General features: G+C 48.1%; 1 protein-coding gene across 3 annotated transcripts in view; it reads right to left on the bottom strand.

The window, feature by feature from the left end:
* Window positions 1–11,304: 11,304 nt before the first annotated feature.
* ZDHHC5 (zDHHC palmitoyltransferase 5) overlaps window positions 11,305–16,988 on the bottom strand; it is a 46,071-nt gene continuing 40,387 nt past the window's right edge. For 2 of the 3 annotated variants that reach the window (XM_083146057.1, XM_083146055.1), the window contains exons 10-12: window positions 15,162–15,262; window positions 14,180–14,610; window positions 11,305–12,151 (exon numbers count right to left, since the gene is read on the bottom strand). In XM_083146057.1, the coding sequence (XP_083002183.1) occupies window positions 12,013–12,151; window positions 14,180–14,610; window positions 15,162–15,262 (671 nt within the window). In that variant the 3' untranslated portion in view covers window positions 11,305–12,012. Of the gene's footprint in view, window positions 12,152–13,274; window positions 13,362–14,179; window positions 14,611–15,161; window positions 15,263–16,988 lie in introns of all 3 variants that reach the window. The other variant, XM_083146056.1, reaches the window with a different exon arrangement.

The raw sequence follows: 16,988 nt of genomic DNA, 5'->3' as shown, positions 1-16,988 counted from the left end.
TCACAATGCACTGTGTGGGGGCAGCTTTTGAGCCATATACATAAGTGCTCAGCACTGCTCTGCTTGAAAAAAAGGGCATGTGCATACTAATCCTAGGATTGAATGTGCCAATCTCAGGGTTCATATCCTGCCAATTTTAGGCCAGGATCTCAATCCTGGGATTGGCCTCCCTGCACACAAAGCTGTTATCCAAAGTACACCAACAACTCTTGGTTTATCCTCTGAAACAAGATCTGCATCTCTCATCCACACACATTACTCGCTACAGTTGATGATTACAGGACTTTGTTTTAGTCTGCACCTACTCTGTGGAATGCCCTCCCACACACAATAGGACTCTCTAGTCACCAACCCTTCAAGCATTGCCTGAGAACTCCCCTTTTCAGGCAACTTATTAGCTACCAGAACCATCCAATTATATAATTATTACAAGCTTTCTGTACAGTCCACTCATAACCTCTTACAATTTAATTTTCTTCACTTTGCCATCCTCCTGTTCATGAGCCATGCTGCCCATTAAGGACCTTTGCAGTCTAACTGAATCATTATGCAATAGGAAGCACCTAGGCTTGGCCAACCTGTTGTCCTCCGCCTGTTGTAAAACTACACATCCCAGCATGCCCTGCCACCGTTTTAGCAATACCGTGGCAAGGCATGCTGCGACTTGTAGTTTCACTACAGCTGAAGAGCCACAGGTTGACCAGGCCTGTTCTGGAGGCTAAAAACTAGAATCTGATTGGTTGCTAGGGGCAACATTGCACTTCTAAAACCTCACACTTTACTCAATTTTCCCCAAGAGGGATGAAATAGAGGAATGATAGACAGAATCTAGTAGGCAACATTAACTTTACATTTTTATAAGCTTTATTAAATGTACCCCCTAATAGTCCAGGTTTAAGTGACATTAACGTGCAGGTGGTTAAATCAAAATCTCTTAAGCAATAATTAACCTGTGCCGAAGTATGGCTATCTTTAAAACATGGACTGTGACTTGTAGACCACGGTTCGGAACCCCTGGCGTTTAATAAGCCCTTGGCAGGGTAGCGTTCCCCTTCATGCAGCAGACATTTGCTGGCATTGGGATTTATGGAGCCTTCTGTACTGGTGTTGCAGCTGCCTATCCTGGTATATAATGATATCACCAGACAGGTTGTCCACAAGCAATCAAACAACTCTGATGTATCCAGAATTAAAGTTGCAATCCATGATCCCAACATAATCCTTACTTTGTTATATCCTCATATTTCCCTCCAATTTGCTTAAATAAATCTGAACACATAGCTGCATTAATTGTGTAAGTTGATAGGATGCTAACAGAAGTATATCAGTTTGTGTGTGTGTGTGTTTTCTGAGTGTATCTCACCAAGGGGTCCATATACTTAAGGTGCCCATACACATTTCCATTTTAGTGTGCTGTGCGATTTTAGCACTTGCATGGGATGCGATGCACTGTTGCGATGTGATTTTAGCCCTTTTTTTTTTTAAGTTTATAGCCACCTAATGGACATCGCATCGCAACTACTACAAAAGTGTTGCAATGTAGCACAAAAAGTACTGCCTGCACATACTTTTTCTGCTATACAATATTGTACCCGCATCACATCCCCGCAGGTACACGGTGCGATTATAGGCACATGTGATGCGTTTTTAACTTTAAAAGTACAAAACGCATGCTTTAATCGTAATGTGTATGGGCACCTTAAGGCTTTGAGAGAAAATACCAGCCAATAAGCTCCTAACTGCCATACTACAGGCTGTGGGACGATTGTAATACAGCCCAAATTTCCTGGAGGAGCGGGCTACTGGCTGAACTTGAAGTTTTGTTTTTTTAAAGCAACAATTTACAAGGGATTGTTTTGCCTTGTAAACAGGGCCGGTGCTAGGCACCGGAGCGCCCCAGGCGGGGGCTGGCCCGGCACCCACCCGCTCCACCGAAGGGGGGGGCTTTGCAATGCCGCGCCGCTACAGGGGTGGGGGTGATGCGGTCACTTCACTGGGGGAGTGGTGGCTTGGGTTGCCGGGTGCGATGCAGCCGCTGTTGCTGCATCGCTCCACTGCAGGGCTGAGGCGGCAGGTGGGCGGGATGCCGCAAGTCATTCCACCGGGGGGAGGGGGGCAATGCGGTGGCGGCCGCCGAAGTTGCTGGGGGGGGGGGGGGGGGGGGGAGTGACAGCAGCCACTCACCTTAATCCGTGGGGATCCCTGTGCACAACGGCGGTGGTGCGTGGGTGGCCGGGATGCCGCCAAGTCATTCCACTGGGGGGGAAGGGGGGTCCCTGCTCCCGACTACCGCCCTCCAGTGGCCGGCGCCCTAGGCAAATGCCTAATCCTGCCTAGTGGTGGCGCCGGCCCTGCTTGTAAATGATTGCAGCTTTAAAAACAACAACATCCGTCAGGCATGTCTAAGCTGTGGCCCTCCAACTTTTGTGCAACTATACGTCATAGTTTTAGCATTCCCTAATGGCAAGACTGTGGCAAGGTATGATGGACTTGTAGATTCACAACAGCTGGATACGCTTGGTCTAAGTTCATCTGGAACACTGCAAAACAGGTGAATTCGGACTTCATTCCATCCCGCTGCATGTTTGAAAAATAATAGGAGCTGATTGGTTGGTGCGTAAGTACTTTATATACCTTAGGAATACTCTACCTATACAGCTCTTCTCTCTCGTTCTCAAACATTGGGCAGAAAGTAATAACCCTTTTACACCCAAATCCCGGATCTGACTCAGTCATTGGAACACGGTTCCAAGCCAGGTCGGATCCGGGATTCTGGTCCGTTCGCACTCTGCTGCCGACCTGCAGTGTAAACGGGAAGCGCTTGGAGATGTCATCCTCTCCAAGCGCCGGGACCACCAATAGTCAGGTCCTGGAACGCCGCACTGGAGGAAGCCCAGCATCAAGGTAAGCTGCTGGGCTGCCCCAGTCCGCAAGGTGAATAGATGCCGCACACAGGCATCCATTCCCCTTCCTGCTGCCTGCACAGTACAGCAGACAGCAGGGGAGGCTGTGCGCGCCCCCACTGCTGTAAACGGGAGCCGGATCGGATGACCTGGCATACCCGTTTACACTGCTCACTACCCAGGTCCTGCCAGTGTTCTACCCTGAGTAGAAGTCCCGCATCATTAGCATCACCTTGTGCTTTTGCCTGACCAGCAATCTACTGAGAGCTACCTGCCCTGCCCTCAGCAGTCATCTGCCCCGAGCTGACACGGGTGGAGGAAGCATAATCCTACATGTGTTGGTGGGAACCCGGAAGACAGCACACAGCGTGCGGCCAGTCACAAATGGACCAGATTCCTGACCACACACACACACGCTACTCCCTAATATAAGGGCACACATACTGCTCACTTCCACTCTTTTCTCTCCTTCCCCCCACCCGCCTTCTGAGTTACTGCCCCTTCATAAATAAACAAAACTGTTTGAGTTGTCATTGTTAATAGTGGAACTTCTGTACCCATACTTATGGCACTTCAGACCATCTTCAAACTTCATCGAGCTTCAAACCCAGATGAACCCATTTATCACAGCTTTGTTCACCGCTATATCGAGAGTTCACATCTACAGATAGGCTTCCATTGATCGATTGAGTGGCAAATAAATGATATATGCCTAAAGGCATTGACATAGCGGTTGCCCAGACTTAAGCTGGGTACACCATCTATACAATCCCTATTTCTTGCAACCGTTCGGCCGACCATACTCCCGTCGGACCGTCCACAAACAACAGCTGATCACGCGCGTACACACCTGTACAATTTTACTTGCGACGTCCGATGTACTCCCGCCCAAACAGTCGCAATAAAAAAAATTGTACCACCGTACACACTGTCTCGATTTGGGCTATTGACACGTCACATGTGACCAAAATTATCATAATGGGCTGGGTTAGGGCATCATTATAGCAGTCACCTTTTTACCTATTAAAAAATAAACCGGCGTGGGGTCCCCCCCCCCACAGCCATAACCAGCACCAGGCAGAAAGAGCCGGGGCTGGTATTAAAAAAATCAGGAAACCCGACAAATAGGGCTTTGCTGATTTTTTTAAAACCAGCCCCAGGCTCCAGGTCCAGGGCTGGTTCCCAAAATACGGGGGACAAAATGACCAGGGGTCCCCTGTATATTAAGAACCAGCCCCAGGCCAAACCAGCCAGCAGGGTAATGCCACAGTCGGGGGCAGGGGCGTAACTAATGTCTTCTGGGCCCCATAGCAAAATCTTTGAAAGCCTCCCCCCCCCCAGGTGTCGGGGAGAGTGCAGGGGAGAGATATGGGGGGGGGGGGGTGGAGGGAGGAGAGAGAGGGGGTCTAGGGAAGAAGAGAGAGAGCAGGGAAGAGAAAGAAGAGGTGGGCTGGCGACGGAGAGCAAGGGTTAAAGCCCCAATCCGATCCTCTCCCCTCCACGACCACAATACAGGCTGGCCTTTGTTTCCCCCACACACCACCCTTAATTATACATGGTGCTATATACCTGCAGCTTTCCGGGCGGGTCCCCTCGTCAGCGCCGGGACTTTCTGTCGTCAGCGCCGGGTTTCACACGCTGCAGCCTGTCTCCAGCTTTTCTACAGAAATCATCTTCTGCAGGCAGTTCTTGCTCCCGCGCACAGCATTGGCATGGCAACAGTGGCGCAAGTCCTGCTTCGCTGGTTTAACGCTGGGGCTGGTCGCTTGATAGTGACGTTTAGTTGAGCCCCGGCAAGCGGCAGCATCATAGAGGGGAGGGGGTGAAGGATGGAGGCTGGATCCGCTGGACCACCTCCCCCTTCATTAAGCAAATCATCGCCATGGACGGGGGAGTAGGGAGGGGGCATGGGACGGCACAGCAAACACTGCTGTACGGACGAAGGGGAACTAACCCTTCCCGTTCAGCACTACGTAAATAGAAGTAAAGGGTGCAGGGGATTGCCTGCTGGGTCCTCGGGCCCCCCCAAGGGCCCGGGCCCCATAGCAGCTGCACCCCCTGCACCCTCCATAGTTACGCCACTGGTCGGGGGACACTTATTATATAAGGTCCCGCGGCCAAAGCATTCAGCCCTCTGACTGGTCAGCCTGGCCAGGGGTCCTGGGGAAATGGAGACCACCCCCTCCAGGACTTACCTGACCAGGCTGAAGCCTGGTGCTGTCCCTAGTAGCCCTATGTGGTGGCCACCGGGCTGATTCAGAGTAAAAAAAAAAAAATAGAATTAAAAACTATTCTTTTCCTGTGGAACTATGAGTCCCAGCAAGCCTCCCCCGCATGCTGGGACTTGGAGAACCGCAAGTAAAATAAAAGGTTAATACATACATTACACAAACACACTGATACTTACCTATCTTGATCCCGTAGGTAGGTCCCAGGGTCCGGTCCGGTGGTTTGGTTCCGGGGCTCCAGGGCTGAAGAGTCCGGGGTCCTGGATCCGTAGTAATCCAAATGGGTACCTGGGGAAGGAAATCCTACTCACCTGCTCCTGTGGCGACCACCCCGGCATCTGCTGTTGAAGTCGCGCTGCTCCCGGCTGCAGTGGTACCCGCTCCGCCTCCGCTATACACTAGAGACACAGAGATCCTTCTTCCTCTGCGTCTCTGCTCAGAATGATTTCTGGCCAATCAGGAGCCGACTTTCTCGATCCCTGGACCCGGACCAGCCCCGGAACCAAGACACCGGACCGGACCCTGGGACCTACCGACGGGCTCAAGATAGGTAAGTATCAGTGTGTTTGTGTAATGTATGTATTAAACTTTTATTTTTCTAATGAGTCAGTGTGTATTTATTTAACTATTTTATTTTTCTGTGGAACTACAAGTGCCAGCGGCCCTTTAATGCCCCGCATGCTGGGACTTGTGGTTCTCCAAGTTCCAGCATGCGGGAGAGGCTTGCTGGGACTCATAGTTCCACAGGAAAAGACAATAGTTTTTAATTCTATTTTTTTTACACTGAATCAGCCTGGTGGCCACCGCACAGGGCCACCGGGGACAGCACCAGGCTTCAGCCTGGGTCAGGTAAGTCCTGGAGGGGGGGGACCCCTTTATTGGGGGGGTCCCCACTCCCCCAGGGCCCCTGGCCAGGCTGACTGGTCGGTAGGGTTAATGCTTTGGCCGGGGGGACTTGCATAAAAAGTCTCCCCCCGGCTGTGGCATTACCCTGCAGGCTGGTTTGGTCTGGGGCTGGTTCTTAAAATACGGGGGACCCCTGGTCATTTTGTCCCCCGTATTTTGGGAACCAGCCCCGGACCTGGAGCCTGGTTTAAAAAAATAAAAATAAAAAAAAATCAGTGAAGCCCTATTTGTCGGGTTTCCTGATTTTTTTAATACCAGCCCCGGCTCTTTCAGCCTGGTGCTGGTTACGGCTGTGGGGGGGGACCCCACGTTGTTGTTTTTTTTAGTCACCCTGCCAGAGATGATGCAGCTATGGAACGCCCACATGGGCGTTCCAGCTTTGGCAGTATAGTCGCAAGGACGGCAGCATATCAGTCGAACGTGCGTACACACTGCACTTTTGTACCGATATGGGGCCGTCCTGTCGGATGAAAATTAAACAGCAAAGAACCGTCAACCAACCGAGTATGGACGGTCAAGACAGTTTTTTGCCGTTTATCGCTCGTACGGGACAGCGTACACACATATACAATTGAACGGCCGTCCGACCCAGAACGGAAGAACGGCCCGACAATTGTAGATATGTGTACCCAGCTTAACACCAGAAAGTGAGATGTAATGTGATGTAAAGCTGGGTGCACACTGGAGTAATGTTTGCACAATATGCAATTTCCTAACAACATATGGCTTACATCACTGTGTGCAGGTATTGCACCCTCCTGCACTGACTAGTGATGTATGCTTGGCTTGATGTGCTGCAGTATGATAATGAATGAACAGAATTGTTCTGTCCTTCATTACAGTTGCTCCAGTGTATCTGGACTCATGGCCATTCATTCTTCTGTCGAAATACATGCCCTTCACTCCACTGCGTAGCCAGTTAATTGACTTTGTTGTTAAGAGAAGGGTTAAATCTTGCTGTAATCTTCACACACACACACAACAAAATCTAGCATTAGACAGACAGACAATAGGTCTACACCAGGGCTGGCCAAACCCGTACCAGTCACATTTCCCAGACCACCTAGCTGGTGCACAGGTGCAGTCATTACGAACGGTCACATTTCCAAAATCACCTAGCTGGTGCACAGGTACAGTCATTACGAACGGTCACATTTCCCAGACCACCTAGCTGGTGCACAGGTGCAGTCATTACTAACAGTCACATTTCCCAGACCACTAGCTGGTGCACAGGTACAGTCATTACTAACAGTCACATTTCCCAGACCACTAGCTGGTGCACAGGTGCAGTCATTACTAACGGTCACATTTCCCAGACCACCTAGCTGGTGCACAGGTACAGTCATTACTAATGCTGTGTACACACGGTCCGATTTCCTTTCGTCAACATCGGATCGTGGATAGGATCTTAAGGCACATCTTACGTTAGATGTGCCTTAAGATCCTACCTACGATCTGACCAGATAGGATCGTGGATAGGATCTTAAGGCACATCCGATTTGCATCCTATCTTGACTATAAAGTGCAGATCTGCACTATATAGACAAGGCAGCCAAGACTTTCTGGCTTCCGATACTTGAACCTGCATCGGGATCGGATCGGGAGGGTTAAAACCCTTGCGATCTGCATCCGATGCCGATCCGATGTTGACTATATCGTCAACATCGGAAAGGAAATCGGACCGTGTGTACAACAGTCTTTTTCCAGACCACCTAGCTGGTGCACAGGTACAGTCATTACGAATTGTCACATTTCCCAGACCACCTAGCTGGTGCACAGCTGCAGTCATTACTAACAGTCATTTCCCAGACCACCTAGCTGGTGCACAGGTACAGTCATTATGAATGATCACATTTCCCAGACCTCCCAACTGGTGCACAGGTGCAGTCATTAGTAACGGTCACATTTCCCAAATCACCTAGCTGGTGCACAGGTGCAGTCATTACTGTCACATTTCCAAGGTCACCTAGCTGGTGCACAGGTGCAGTCATTACTGTCACATTTCTAAGGTCACCTAGCTGGTGCACAGGTGCAGTCATTACTGTCACATTTCCAAGGTCACCTAGCTGGTGCACAGGTGCAGTCATTACTGTCACATTTCCAAGGTCACCTAGCTGGTGCACAGGTGCAGTCATTACTGTCACATTTCCAAGGTCACCTAGCTGGTGCACAGGTGCAGTCATTACTGTCACATTTTAAAACCTGCTGCATTCATTCCTACTATAGATCCACAGGTTGCCTAGAAAACATGAACTGTTGGTAGCTCTCGAGGACCGGTTTGGCCAGCCCTGGTCTACACCAAAAGGTCAAAATACAGTAAGTTGACAGGGTCAAAAAGGCAATATTGTAAAAAAGGTAAGACACATGAAAAGGTCAACAGTTTTTCACATTTTTGTGTCATTGTGGACATGAACCCTCAATTTGTGTAATACACACCCTCGCATGGCTGGAGTTGCTCGCCATGCTTCATTTTAACGTTCTCAATTGTAGTCCACATGGATGGTTAATTACGAAAAAGACCAAAAATGAAGAAAAAAAACTGTGAAAAACTCATGTCAACCTTTTTCATGTTGACCTTTTGACCCTGTAGACCTATTGCCCGTTTAATTCTAGACATTGTAGATCTACCAACCGGAACCATAATCTAGAACAGTGGTTCCCAACCCCGGTCCTCAAGTACCCCCAACAGTGCACGTTTTCCAGGTCTCCACACAGAATCAAAAATGACATAATTAGCTCCACCTGTGGATCTTTTAAAATGTGTCAGAAGAATGAGTGCACCTGCTGGGTGACCTGGAAAACGTGCACTGTTGGGGGTACTTGAGGACAAGGGTTGGGAACCACTGATCTAGAGCAGGGGTAGCCAACTCCAGTCCTCAAGAGCTACCAACAGTTCAGGATTTCCAGGTCTCCTCACAGAATCGCAAGTGAAATAATTAGCTCCACCTGTCGGTCTGTTAAAATGTGTCAGTGAGTAATGAGTGCACCTCTGCAGCAGCTAGGTCGAATGGAAAATGTGCCCTGTTGGTAGCTCTCGAGGACTGGAGTTGGCTACCACTGATCTAGAGTGTACAGATAAATTTGTGCAAAACAAAAAGTAGACTGTGGCTGAGGAGACTGGCGACAGTTTCTCAATAATAATGCGTTAACCTAGGTGTGAAAAGAATATTTTTGCATGCATTACATATGTAACAAGGAGGTGGAGGGTCTACTGCAGCAGAGACCTTACCTGGTTCCATTCATTTAGCTGGTAACCTGGACAGTGATGCTCAGTACTTGTAGACACAGGTACAACATGGACTCCCGCTCCCCTGCAGTGCCCACTGTGATCAACCTGGATGGGCGTGCAGGCGGCCGGAACGGCAAGCAAATAATGCAGTCCTAACTTCCACCGTCCCCCTGCACAAATATCCATTTGATATCAGCAAGTGCTGCTGGCGGCTAGAGTGCCCCTGTACATTCAGGTCCCACCTCCACTTTACAGCGCGGCGTGACACGATGACATCACAACGCAAGCACAGCCAACCACTCTGACAGAAGGAAAAGGGTAATAACCCCATGGCAACAAGAATGTAACCCTTGGGATCAAGCATGTAGGTAAGCAGCACTTATGTGGTATGATATACGATGTGTGGTATAATATGAAATGGGCATTAGACTGTGTGGTATAATATGTTAACAGGCATTATGGTGTGTGGCATAATATGTAATGGGCATTACAGTGTGCGTAGTCCTGGCACTGCGTATCCAGGGAGCTCTACCTACCACAGTGTGCCCAAGGGGCTCTAGCTGGTACAGTGTGTCACTTATATCCCTTTTATTGCTAGGGGCCCCCACAAGTTTGTTTTACAGGGCCCACACAGACCTTAAGGTAGCCACACCATTCACAGCAGAGTATGGCCATCCAATCCCCCTTAAGCCGCCTGGGACATTCCTGAATGGCAGGACTGCATGTGAAATATTGCATGTGACTATGTTCCTGCCCACCGGGAGTGGGTCCAACATCTGACTCCAATGCGCACAGGATGGCACATCAGGTCGGATGGTATATCAGGGCCGATTTCACCGGATTTCTTGGTGCCCGATTGTTGGAATCAGGTGATATCATCAAAAATCACATGAGTGTATGGGGGCTTTAAATCCAGCCCTAACTAATAAAGATATAACTAACCAGAAGAGACAATGGACACAGCTAGCCAGCTTAATATACTGAATATTGCAATATGCGTAACAAATACAAGGGTAGATGTATTATACCTGCATGTATCATGCGGGTATAATCCTTCCAAAGCAGCAACAAGATATATTGATATTTTAGATGCTCGAGTAGGGGAGTGAAAAATCAACCTAGAAATCAATTGAGGGGTGGCAAGCTGTATCGCACCCGCGGCTCGCTCACTGGGCATGCCTGAGATATTCTGTGCACAGCCCAGAGACAGCAGCCGGGGACAAAGCTATACTTACTGTGGTGGTGAATACGCAATGTTGAATGTTCACCAATAACTGCAGGTGGTTGTCATGACATCACAGGGACCCGCCCACACAAGAGAAAAACCCTTTGGACAGACAAAATGGTTTCATCTACTGTATGTGGGCAGTCAATTCACTGTAACTGTGACACGTGTAGTAAGCCTACTTCCAACAGACCGAGCCTGAATCAGATTCAGGGGCAATGCCGATGTGCAGACTCTGCACGCGCCAAGGTAATCAGCAGCAACAATATAGTGTTATGGATTGTTTGAGGAGGGACCCAAACGGTATAGGGGCCTACTGCCCCGCAAGGTCTAAATCCGCCTCTGGGACCTGTGGAGAGGATGTTCTTAGCAACCAATTAGCTTCTACCCATAATATTAGAGAATGTATTAAAAAAGCTGATTGGATGCTATGAACAACTTTGCCCCTCGTATGTGACTCGCTACGTGTAGGTACACAGCAAAGCAATAATGCAAACATGGATTATGAGAAAAGGGACAGGACTGGGAGTATGATGACTAAAAAATTAAACCAAAGGACAGAAAATGAGGATGGGAAAACCTGTGGCCTGCCGACTATTGTGAAACTACAAGCACCAGCATGCCCTGTCAAAGTTTTGCTCTTTGGGAGTGCTGTAACAGTGGCAGGGCATGCTGGGATGTGTCACTGCACAACAGCTAAGAGCCACAGGATGGCATTAGAGGGTGGACGCACATAGATGAAAGCAATACACATTTAGCAGAGGATTTCTTAGCAATTAATATACACATACCTTCACACCCATCTTACATGTCTCACAATTTGGTCTTTTGTTTTATTTTTTTTTATTTTTTTTTTAAATGAAATAATAAAAATGAAGGCACCCTCCCTCATTTCTCCATTGTTTGGAGACGAAGGGGTATTTATTGCCTGCTCCCCAGCTGTAAAATAATATCATATATTCATCTCTATTTATAAACTTGTGCAGATCTCGTTCCTCCTCAGATGAAAAAAAAAAAAAAAATGATATATATATAAAACATTAAAAAGAAAAAAAAAAAAAAGAGAAAGAAATGCACCCAACGTCCACGCCTATGGATAATAAAGCCTGTTGTCCAGAAACCGTTTGCCAGGTGTCACCTATACGCCACGTTCCCCTGTAGCCTGGGGCAGAGAGAACACGGCATCCCAGGCTCGCCGGCGGCAGAAGTGTCCAGATTAATGTGGAGTAAGAAATGACCGTTGCAGCAATAAACAGACAGACGGTGCTCAGTAAAAATGCAAGATGATGTCTCAGAGAGAAATCTGCAGCCTGGATCAAATGTGAACCAAAAAAAAAAAAAAAAGTGGGCGGGGAAAGTTTTTAAAACAAAATAGAAATAAAAACAAAAGAAAAAAGGAACCCACAAGTGACTCCGCGGGAACACGATGTGTGGACACACAGAGGGAGTCCAGCGTTGGCCGTTGTTGAATCTCACACTGATCACTTTGACCACCTGTGTGTCCCAAGAGTTCTCGTCTATTCATACGGATATCTCATACGTGGTTCCTCCCACGCCTGACACAGTCTTTACACCTCCAGGACGTGAAGGGCTGACGGGAGGAGAGACGGTGGCTTGGCCATTGCTGCGAGAGTGCGCCGACTTCACCTGAGACTCGTCCCTGCAGACAGGCATTAAGGAACATCTTAGAAATCAAACACATGGGCTGTGGGGATGCAGATTATTCATGAAGAGTACATTACTACCGTGGCTCTAACTGTGTGGAGTTTGTATATTCTCCCCATACTTACGTGGATTTCCTCCGGGAACTCCGGTTTCCTCCCACAATCCAAAAATATATGGGTAGGCTAATTGGCTCCCAACAAATTAACCCTAGAATGTCTGTGTGTGTGTGTGTGTGTGTGTGTGTATATGTGTGGTAGGGCATGGGTCTTCAACCTATGGCCCTCCAGATGTTGTGAAACTACATGTTCCAGCATGCATTGCCACATTTTTTCCTATAAGAGCATGCCAAAACTGTCAGGGCATGCTGGGAAATGTAGTTCCACAACATCTTGAGGGCCACAGGTTGAAGACCTGTGTGGTAGGGAATCTAGATTGTAAGCTCCACTGGGGCAGGGACTGATGTGAATGTTCAACTATACTCTGTAAAGCGCTGCGGAATGTGTGTGAGCTATATAAAAAAACTGTTAATAAATAATTACTAAGCGGCCGATTTAAAATTAGTGGCGGCCAATTTGGGCCCCTTCCCCGATGTTTGAGGTGTGCAAATGTGCGTTTGTGCAAACCCAGAGAGTGGACGGCTTTGGCGAGTTTCACACTCGCCGAGTCATTCGCTCAAAGGGGGGTGGTAGTAGACACTGGGCCGGACCAGGGGGATGCCCTGGGAACAAAGGCGGGCCGATACCTGCTCGCAGCAGGCGGCTGACCACACGTGACATCAGCACCGCCCCCTTTTTTAGCCATCTCCTCCTGAATTCCGAAGGGGGGAGACCTCATTAGATGGTCGAATGATCTCTCTTCCCTTCAGCAGCATGCGAGGGGACGTGTTCTCAGACACATCCCCTTGCAGGTTACCGAGGCGATACGGGCGGCTCTTATCCGCTCGCCAGTCAGCGATTATAAGTTGCCTAGTGAGCGTGTCTGATCAGACCCTAACAACCAACAAACGGCCCAGATTATGCAACAGTTTGTGAGAAAGATTTCCGTACATTTTATCGGACAATGAAGACCAGAGGTCAACCCAACCCAAAAAGTACAACCAGATCCTGAAGCATACTTACCGCTGGGTCCGGTGTTCAGGGCATCCTCAAACATTCGTCTGATGCAGAGCTCCGCTGGCAGCTGGTTGTTGGTGGACATCAGTCTGCCTGTTTGAAAGAAGAGCAGGTAAGCAGGAGCGGGGCAGGATGACTGGGCTCGCCTCACTCCTGCCATCTTTCCTTTCGACAGGCAGCATGTCCGCCAACAAGAAGCTGCCAGCAGGAGCAAGTGGAGCAGTGGGAGGATGCGTAATACAGGGAATAATGGGATGGGCTTCAAAATGGCAAAATGACTGATGAGGAATGGCTGTAAAAATGGATCTAAATGGTTCAGCAAACAATTAAAATATACCAAAAATATTAAAAGCTGCTACGCATACCACTAGCGTCAATAACATTCCATGCTATCCTGTCACCCAGGGATCGTATGAGTTTACTCCCCTCAGAGAGGTCGTAGTAGTGTAACGTGGAGAGTCTCCTGCCAACAATCCTCTTCCACCCCATAATTCCCCTTCTACCTTCTCTTCCTTCTAATCTTGGAGAAGTCGAAACAGTGTGTAGGGGCCTTAACTGCATCCTCACTGGTGTGGTAGAAGTTGCATACGATCCCCGGCCAGCAGGATTGCGTGCAAAGTAAGGTATGCGGTCCTTTTGCCTGTGATATATCGCATACGATCTCAGCAATGGTTACAGGAACAGATTAACCCTAGCCCTTGAGATCTCCGGCTCCAATCAGATGCGCACAGGACCATGCATCAGGTCTGAATCGGCGGTTAGGCACATGCCAATTGTCACTTTTCACCTGAATTCTTCGAGGTTGGAATCGGGTGAAAAGTGCAAAAATCTCACTAGTGTATGGACAGCTTAATGTCTCCTCTCCTCCCACCCCACCGCTATTCCCTCTCTCCTGTGTTCCTCATACTCACTTTAGTGTCAGCAAGGGTAGTGCTGCTACATCTGTATCTACAACACGATGATGACTGAGTCGAGGCTTGCCATAGCGGGGAGCAATCGGGGGAGGACAGGCTGGTCGGAGGCGTTCCCGAGCAGAGAGATACGGTGACGAGTATCCAGCCGTTTCAGGCTCCGTCTCATCGGAGGGGCTCAGCAGACTCTGGTAGGATAAACTCCCATTCTGTGTCTGGTTTAGACTTTTGTATGAAGTGGACGTCGTTCCTTCGGAGGGGAGGGAGGGGAGCGGTGCGGAGGTTCCCGTGGCGGAGCGCAGACTGGATGAGCGCGCTGGTGGTGCGTGGCATGGATCCGGTTCTAGGCTGGGCTCAGAGCGAGAACTTGGGGGGCGTGAGAGATCAGACGTTGGCATAGGAGAGTCCTGGAGACTGTCCCCACGGGGAAGCTACCGAAAAGAGACAGAGAATAAGAAGTTACTATGGATATAATGGGTCAATATAAGTCCGGTGCCTTGAGGGCTGAGGTTGGGAATGCCTGCCTGTAGCACTATAGGCCAGAAACCCCCACCCATACCTTACATGTAACGGACAAGATTGCAGGTGTTCTTTGATAATCATGTGGATTTGAACAGCAATTTGTATCATGTAATGAGGACAAGCCCCATCGCTGCCTTATTAATCATCCACCTTCAAATGGGCCTCTAATTATCATACAATAATAAATTAAATCTACAGTCCAACGTACAGGATCAAGGATAATTAAAGACTGGCCACCATTGGACAATGTCTGTCAGTTTGTGTAACCATTGTAAACCCCACCATCACCACACTACAGCCGTGAGGAGAAATTAATGACACTGGCAAAGGAAATGCAACACTAGTGGATGTGTTTGGACCAATTAGAAGTTTGGATCATTGCATTAAGAGCAGCATAAGTAAGTACATATCCTTGCTGTGCTGTAGGTAGGGCGCTAGACAGACACACATCTACACTTACCTTGGTGCTGAGAGGAGGGGCTCCACTTGCACTATTGTAGCCCGGACGATATCTGTACATAGTAGGTGTAGGAGGACTCTCTGTGCTCAGTAGGGAATTATCTGTAAAAAAACAAAAAAAATGACAGAATATATATATATATATATATATATATATATATATATATATATATATATATATATATATATATATATATATATATATTTATTATACTGGAGACATTCAAAACAAAAACCAAAAAAATGGGTATTTGTGTAGTTTCACGGAGACCGGCTACGCTACCTTTTTTAGCTACGCTAGACCGCCGTTGGGCTTCGCTGGCATTCTGGACAAGGTGCAGGAGAGTTCACTTGCATTCACCAAATTCTGGTACAATCCTCCCTTTTTCCAGCGCCCTGCCTTGCTTTAGGGTCCTTATTGAAGGCCTATCAATATCGGAATCATACCGTTTTGTTTCCGAAATTTCCAAAGAATTTTAAAAGATTGGTTTTTAAACTCAACATACCGCGTACTTCTGTGTACCCCTGAGGAAGTCTCTTCGGAGACGAAACGCGTCGGGTTGTTTTCCATGCGGTTCACAAGAAACTTAATCTGTATATGTCATTTATTTTAAATAAATATTATTGAATTTTTTATTCTGTCAATTTGCTTGAAACCTGAGCACAAAATAAGGTGGTGGGAATTTCTACAGCGCCCTCTACATCTTTTCTTGCATCTTTCCCTTCATCTCCCACTAACAGGGGGGATTTTGTAGAGGTAGTCGCTACACATTATTGGAAGCGCATTCAGGGTCAAACCCCCACGTATATATATGTATGTATATATATATATATATATATATATATATATATATATATATATATATATATATATATATATATATATATATATATATATATATATATATATATATATATTTATTATACTGGAGACATTCAAAACAAAAACCAAAAAAAATGGGTATTTGTGTAGTTTCACGGAGACCGGCTACGCTACCTTTTTTAGCTACGCTAGACCGCCGTTGGGCTTCGCTGACAGCGTAGCCCAACGGCGGTCTAGCGTAGTGTCCCCGCGGCAGCCCTGCGTAGTCAGCGGTGTCCCAGTCAGGCCTGCCTGTGTCCACTTCAGGGAGACTGACAGGGTTAGGGGTTTGGTAGCGCGTTTGTCTCCTGCACAAAGGGGGGGGGGGGGGTGCGGAGCACAAGTGCGTCTCATGCACAATAAAGGACGCATTTGTCAGTGCTCCATGTGACATACTGGCTGCGCTTGCCACCGAGCCCAAACCATGATGAGCGCAGCGAGCACTGTGATGGGACGCGGATTACTTGACGTGTAATCCGCGTCCGCACGACACGCGTCGGTGGCTCGCCACACTTTATAAAATCAACTCCACGCCGACGTGGATAGTGGGGGTATGAACAGGTCGGGAGGACACGTACCGCTGCGCTCGCCACGCTTTGGGCTGATGTGGGTAGTGGGGGTGTTTGAGGAACACATTCACACCAGTCATGTCAGACAGGTTAAAATGGTCAATGGTTCCCACACAATGTGATCAGCGCTGACACAACGCTGACTGACTACGCTAACTATGCTGATACGGACAGGGACGCTGACTGCGGGAACACTACACTGATTCTGACAGGGACGCTACACGAACTATGCAACTGTCGCCGTGAAACTACACAAGTACCAAAAAATGATCTGTTACCTACAATAAAATTTAGTACCAAGGTGATCTCTTACTATATTCTTAATGAGAAGGCCCATACACACCCACTAGGTGCTTTGGAGCTGAAAGTAGATCACTTTTCCTGTTTTGTGCTACTT

Source organism: Crinia signifera, chromosome 6, assembly GCF_055691185.1.
Source record: "Crinia signifera chromosome 6, ASM5569118v1, whole genome shotgun sequence".
Classification (NCBI taxonomy): domain Eukaryota; kingdom Metazoa; phylum Chordata; class Amphibia; order Anura; family Myobatrachidae; genus Crinia; species Crinia signifera.
The sequence above is the reverse complement of the archived record's forward strand: the minus strand, read 5'-3'. Positions and strand labels throughout refer to the sequence as shown.